Source organism: Temnothorax curvispinosus, unplaced genomic scaffold (assembly GCF_003070985.1).
Source record: "Temnothorax curvispinosus isolate PA1 unplaced genomic scaffold, ASM307098v1 QBEX01016071.1, whole genome shotgun sequence".
In the NCBI taxonomy this organism is placed as follows: domain Eukaryota; kingdom Metazoa; phylum Arthropoda; class Insecta; order Hymenoptera; family Formicidae; genus Temnothorax; species Temnothorax curvispinosus.
Window position 1 is genome coordinate 1,708 of NW_020225851.1, and position 6,973 is coordinate 8,680.

Consider the following 6,973-nt stretch of genomic DNA (forward strand, 5'->3'; position numbering starts at 1 on the left):
AGAAAAAAAGGTGATGCCTGGCCTTGGATGGAGAAGCCCGCGGTCAACGATTCTTCCCCGCGTGCCGGTCGGAGAAGACGTATGTCTTTTTGCGCTACGATCACCGCATGCGCTCATTGTATCTCCACCTTTTCGCAAATCGGTCGAGACTGATCGCAGAGGGACACGCACCACCACGACGACGACGACGACGACGGCGGTGGCCGCGACGGCGACAGCGACGACGATGACGACGACGAGCCCGTTCAAGGCAGGCCGGTCGCTCGTTTTAAAAAAATCTTTACAGCCAACGAACGGGCGTCCGTTTGATGCACTCGGGGGGATCTCCCGTCAAGCTGATGATCATCATCCTCGCAAGTAGACGGAATACGGATCGGGTACTTCCCCGGATCTGACTGATGATTGTATTATAGAACTGAAGGCATGAAAGTAAATGTGTGAATTAGATTAGAAAGAAAAACAGTGAATTACATGAAATAAACTGACTATATATTGACTTTTATATAATTGAAAAATTCTTAGAAATATAGATGTATAATAGATCTAGAATGTCTATAATTTATTGAGCTCCAAATTGGAACTGGATTTTTGGAACAAATTCAGGATGGTCGTATTTCACTTTCAAAATTTTTGTAATCCAATTTTACTTCGAAATTTCTGTCGATTTATTTTAACAAGTTTAAAGAATAATGGATTTTTGCAAATAGGAATAGAGCTCTGAATCAGGTGCTAATTGCAGAGACAATTAATGGTTGGTATGGGGAATCATTTTGACTTACCTAAATGGGCCGATGGGTTAATGAGTAAACGTTGATGGTCAGTAGGGCACTACTCCTGTCTCAAGACGCCTTCTAATTTGCATTCCCTCGGTGATGGAAAGATGTAGCACGCGTTCGTTAATTAAGGTGACGAGCGGAAATGCGGGCGACGCCAACATCTTTCAGATACGCAGCAGCCATGGGATAATATCTTCGTAGTTGCAAAATATCCGTTGAACTTTTTCCTTATGAGAGACCGGTTGATCAAGGTTCAATTATAAATCCCTCCCCTTGAGTTTATCTTATTATTAACACGTAAGAAAAACAAAAAAAAATATTGATAAGAATTTTTTGAATCAAACCCTTAAAACTTTAAGGCCACACGTTCCGTAACGCGCATATGCGCGCATTTTGTATAGTAAACGTTAACGTATCCTATAGATAAATGCGCGCATATGCGCGTTACGGAACCCAGGGTGAGACATCAATGGTATAAAGCAGAAACCTTCGTGTCTCTGTAAATCGTCGTAGAAGCGACATGTTTTATAATTGCACTATCGTTCAACTTGACGAGTTCTGCGCGACAAATCCTGTTACGAACTGCGTAAACAAAAAGCGTGATAACAATCGGAAATCGCGTTATATCATAGCGAGGACATCGGCTTTTTCCACGTCTGGACACGTAAATACGTTATATATATGGATTATGGAATTTACAGATTTTTTTCACAGAATATTTCAGTTGAGATAATAAGAAATTTGAAGTATCTTTCGTTTCTCTCTCTTCTATAATCATTTAGTAGGTATAAAAATTGTTATTTGTTGATGCGATTTTTACTATTAATTGTATATAACTGTAAATTACTGTTAAATAAAAGAATTATGAAGAATATATTAATAATACTGAATGTGCTGTATTATTATTTGACCTATCCGTTGTATAAATATATCTGAATTTTAAATATCTAAATATTTAATGCGCTATATAATAGTTTATTTAATTTACCGTCTCAAAGTCTTAATTAACTATTCTCAAGTGTAAAGCATACAATAATGTGATAATTTGAAAAATTACGAGAATATTTCCGAAATGTTTGCCGTTTACATTACGCATAGGTAACTTTCTTTTTGCGACATGTGTGAAAATTTCAGAATTTAGTTATGTAATTTCACGTCCTTCCCCAATTCCGCATACTTTTACTTAAAACGTGATTGTGACAAATCCGCGGTTTATTCCTCGACCGAATTTTCAGTTTAAACATAAAAATGCCGGACCGGTTTTATGTTAAATGTCACCACTTATGATAACAATATAAATATAACAACAAAGTTTATAGCACAAGAAAAAAAATGTATGATATTATCTTCGCAACAATGCCGTCTTTCCGTAAATCTCTTTTTTAAGAGGTATGGAAAAACAACATCGGTAAAAGTCCAACCTCCATTTAAATAATTGCATTAAAATATTGCGCAACTTTTAGGTCAGGGGCATTACCAAATTAATACTATTAATTATACCGAAAATAATTGTAAAACTTAACTTTCATTGCGTATTTAAAGTATAAAGTATTATCCTTCAATCTTTTTCTCAATATTTATTTCAATTTTAGTTGCTATAAATATTAATAAAGATAATTGTAAAAACTTCTATAATTAAATCATATATAAACATATATATGTATAAATGTTACTATCAATCGAGATGTGTCAAATAAATATCTAACGTCGCTAAACGATAATGAGGATGATTTAATCGCGCGACTCAACGACTCAGCGTTTCTATTCAACCTACAAATGGTCGGCCATTTTTTAATATCCCCAGATATTTTTTGCGTATATAAGAACAGTGTATGGAATTCCAAGAATTATAACCTTTAGGTCGTCGGTCATTATCATCCCCCTAACGTAAATGACTCTCCGAAAAGACCCAGCAAAATACAATCCTAGTCCGGCGACCAAAGCGCGCCTTCCCAGAACTTTTTTTCTGCTAATGATAGATACTGAGAAGTATCATATTATACACGATTAGACGCATGCTAGATGTGTGTGAATGGCTCGTCTTTCTCGATAAGAATGAGTAATTATTTGTTTGTACTATGAGTGGTCTAATTGCGAAATCAAAAAGTCCCAATAAAATATCTTCCGAAAGTAAGATATGCGTGTCCGTCCGAATATATGCATTCTTGCGAAACTCCTGAAACCAATCGAATAATTTAATAATCAAGTTTCAATAATTAAAATAGAGTGACTCTTTTAGTGACTGCCGGAATGCATTCATTTCTGATGACAACGAAAGAACGAGTTATCCTATTAATTAATTATAATTAAGTATCGGCCGTGTTCGAAGTCACCAAAAGAAATATCAGCCATTTTCGTGCATCTCAATGCGGAAAGATATATTCTTAATGAAGGTGAATTTATTTAATCTCTACCTCCAAACGGATCTTATTTCCATTTTTTATGCTAAGAAGAAATTAACACAACTCTATTAATCTAAACTTGACACCTCGTAAACATTTTCAGTTGTTTTTGTGAAGTAAAAGATGGATGGCTCTTCTACTTCTCTATTTTTTCCGAAATGAAGAAACTTCCCTGCACTTCAGTGGTACTTTGGGGATAAACGAAGATGTTAAGATCAATCATAACGAGACAGGTTGACTCGAAGGGAATATCTGCGAATATTATCGGCGCGATAAAGTCGCGAGGTCTCGGATTACGCTCGCCTCGGATTTTACGAGGATCACGTCCTCGGGGCGCCTCTTCGCGCGCATCGTGCGGAATCTCGGTATCCCACGAAAACACTCGGCAATCTCGACATTGGCATTCCCATTTGCGGCTCTTTGTGTCGCAACTGGTACACTCCCCGTTCTCGGAGCATGTTATCGCGTGTCTTCCTCGCTCGTTCGCTCACTCGCTCGCGCGTGTGCGAAAACCGCAGGTATAAGCCGATGACAGGCGCGCGGATGCCTGTGCACGTGTTGGTGCGTGCGTATCCCGGGTACTACGAAAACACGCCGGGTCGACCGCGTATATAAAGGCCCGCTGCACTCGAAATGGAATCAGTCTCCGACATGTTGCGTCCATTGCATTTCGTAAGTGGTCCGTAGGATCCCTCTCATTTTCTCACGTCGACACTATCGTTTCGAAGACGCTTTTCCTTTCCTCTGGTTTTTTTTTCTTACCGTGTCGCGCGTGTGTACGCTGTTCCTCGACGACACAAAACGTCAATCGCAAGCCTGATTAACTTGTCTAATTAATTAAATTAGAGTAATTCGCGCCCCCGAAAAGCCAGTCGCTTCAGGAATTGCTCAGACTACCTTCGACAATCAAGTATAGACCGGGATTTATAAATCGAGCTATAAATATGATAATAATCGAATATAAGTTTAAAAGTGATACAGAAAACTTGAATTAAATAACGTCAGATCATCATCAAAATATATCAATAAAAATCGTTGCTATGTTATTCTATTAGAAATCTTTTTGGGAAAAAGACGCTCTTATATTTTATCTGTCAAATTTCGAATATTATATCGTCATGGATTATTGTTGCAAATCGCATCCAGCGGAAGCGACCGACGAATCCCCGATCGATCAAAGATTTTTCAAGTGCATTGGATACAAGTTACGGGAACGGATCGAGATCGCGTCAAAAAGATTCGGTTTTAATCGCGCAAATCGCAGATCGATAATAAGGAATCGCCTCGAATTGATTCTAGGTGTTCTTCCTCCTCGCGGCGTTCCTCGCGTTCGCCGCCGCTGTGCAGAATGAGGGCGACCCACAACCGGAAGCGAACGATCTAGTAGCGGATGCCTCGTACTGGGGGTGAGTTACGAATTATTTTAATTTCTACCCCATTAACATCGATCTATCCGCAGGAAATCCGTGAATCCGTGAAGCTCATCATCCTTAGACAATTTAGACCTATAAAATAAATTGCAATGAATATAATTAGGCGTTTTGGACACGAATACTTTTCAGAATGCTCCCAAAATGCCAATATCAAAATTCGTCGCGTGCCATTGCAAAGTGAAGTAAAAAAAACCAAATAAATCCATTTTCTTAACATACCCCGCCATTCGTTGCAATCGCTACAAAGCTAATAGCTCTTTCTCGCGGAACTGTTAATTTTACATTCGCGTGATGAATAATTACCTACTTTTTGTTAAAATTATTAGGCGAAATTAAACTGTCGCGCGATAAAGACAGTCATGTCCTGTGGAAAAATTCCGAGGTTCGGAAATTGCGCGGTAATTTTTTGACGATCAGCTTCCCGTACTTTCAATATCTTCATTATTTAGAGTTCGGACGTGTCGTTGGGACGCTGCTTGTAACGACAAACATCAAACAGCGATCACGTATCCCATCGTAATCGGGGCTTACTCAACCGCGATTATACATACTTCACGCGCACTTTGTATGCGTCTTGCTCGTTTATGGTGCTCACGACTCGTTCGTAAAGATGACAGTCGCGTAAACAGAAGACATTTGGAAGAAAATATTGCGCTTTTGTGGCGCAGTATTTCTTCATTCGTATTCACCGCATCCCTCTCCTGAACTGCGCATGAATCACATGTTGTTCGTACGTAATCCTGTCGCACGAACACTCTAACTAGTCGCGTGCATAAATGACGCATTTCGATGAGCAATTAACGCTAAAGCGAACCGCAACGATCAATTTGCAATAATTAAGCGGACCGTATGTATATCTCGTCTATTTCTTGCAAGTGACGTTCACGAAACGTCGAAATTTACCGTCACAGAAAAGTGTACAGTGGCTTCTCTAAAATATCGCGCATCAAAATAGAAGCTTAAACTTAAACAATTGTTTAGGTGATGAAAAATCTAATTTTTACGATATTTTAAATAATCACCGAGACATTGAAAAATCTTACATGATCGATAATTTAAAACGAAAAGATATCTTTAATTTTATACACATTAAATGTGTGCATAATGCGTGCACACATGTTTCAGTTTCAATTTGTTTGAATATGTAAAATCTTTAATGTTCCATTCGATTCACGTTCCCAGTACTTCAAATGATAATTTAATGACAATAAAGGCAGGAGAAGCAGAATGTAATAGGCAAACAGAATGTTTGCTGCTATTTTGCCGTGTGTAATCACGATTATAAATTATAATTTGATACTAATCGTACCTATGCGCAGCACAAGTGATACCTTTTATATATTCAACCTTTTCTCTCGCCTTTATAAGTAATGAATATAATGCTTCTAATTCATAACGAACGAAAGGTTACTTAAGATTTTTAAGACTAATTTGTTTCTTCTAGAGTTGATTAGCAATCTTTTATCTCCAGCATTAAATCCTGATTTATTCGATATTAAATCAATATTTTTTTCCAAAAATCATCACTAAGTAAAAATTGATTCTAAAATTTATCAAGTCATCTGTCATTAAAAAGACGGCGATTTTTCGAACGCTTTATATAATATAATATTTCACAAAATCTGTCACGTCTTAAATTACCGTTAGTTTGCATTTAAATAAACAAGCAAATTCTTCGGACGTTCAAACTGCTTAATCGAACGATTCATGAACAATTTCAGATACGGACGACCATATAGATACTACGGTGGCTATGGAGGATACGGCGGAGGTTGGGGGGGATACGGCAGAGGTTGGGGGGGAGGATACGGAGGATACGGTGGCTGGGGCGGCCGAGGCTGGGGTGGACGAGGATTTGGCGGTTATGGCGGATATTGGGGTTGACGTGAGCCCCGTATTCCATCCGCGTGATACCTTATGTTTATCGCTATCAATGTGTAGCCTTTGGCTCTTCGTATGAATTTTCTCTAAGATACGTGAAGCTGTTGGACAGCTTCATTAGCTTCGTAAGTTTTCATTGAAATCTCTATTGTACAAGAATAAAGAAGATGTGCGAAAGGAACGTGAAGAATGCTTTGTTACCTGCCATCATCCTTATTGATCATGTTCGCACGTAAAGTAAATAAAATCTGTTCCAAGAAATGACGTTAATACGTAATATATGACATGATTTTACACTTTGCGAAGATTAAACTACTTAACTAAATTAATTGAATTAAATCGCAATAAAAGCTTCTTTTTAAAAAAAATTGTTGAAAATGGATGTAGCATATTTTACCTAAAAGATGATTATCAGACATAAAAGAGAACATCAAACATTTTTTAAAAAGAACTTGCAATAAAACTTTCCATTTTTCTTCCA

At 37.8% G+C, this 6,973-nt stretch overlaps 1 protein-coding gene across 1 annotated transcript; it reads left to right on the plus strand.

Moving 5' to 3' along the window:
* Positions 1-3,743: 3,743 nt before the first annotated feature.
* Positions 3,744-6,673, plus strand: LOC112466357 (neuropeptide-like protein 30). Its single transcript, XM_025034422.1, has 3 exons — positions 3,744-3,850; positions 4,478-4,584; positions 6,333-6,673. Exons 1-3 carry the CDS (start codon positions 3,812-3,814, stop codon positions 6,493-6,495), a joined length of 309 nt encoding a protein of 102 aa, XP_024890190.1. The 5' UTR covers positions 3,744-3,811; the 3' UTR covers positions 6,496-6,673.
* The last annotated feature ends 300 nt before the right edge of the window (positions 6,674-6,973 follow it).

What these genes read in the sequence shown, in the direction of transcription:
- LOC112466357 (XM_025034422.1), top strand. Translation starts at nt 3,812, where the DNA reads ATGGAATCAGTCTCCGACATGTTGCGTCCATTGCATTTC. An exon ending in TGTTGCGTCCATTGCATTTC is followed by an intron (nt 3,851 to 4,477) that starts GTAAGTGGTCCG and finishes AATTGATTCTAG; the next exon opens with GTGTTCTTCCTCCTCGCGGC. An exon ending in GCGGATGCCTCGTACTGGGG is followed by an intron (nt 4,585 to 6,332) that starts GTGAGTTACGAA and finishes GAACAATTTCAG; the next exon opens with ATACGGACGACCATATAGAT.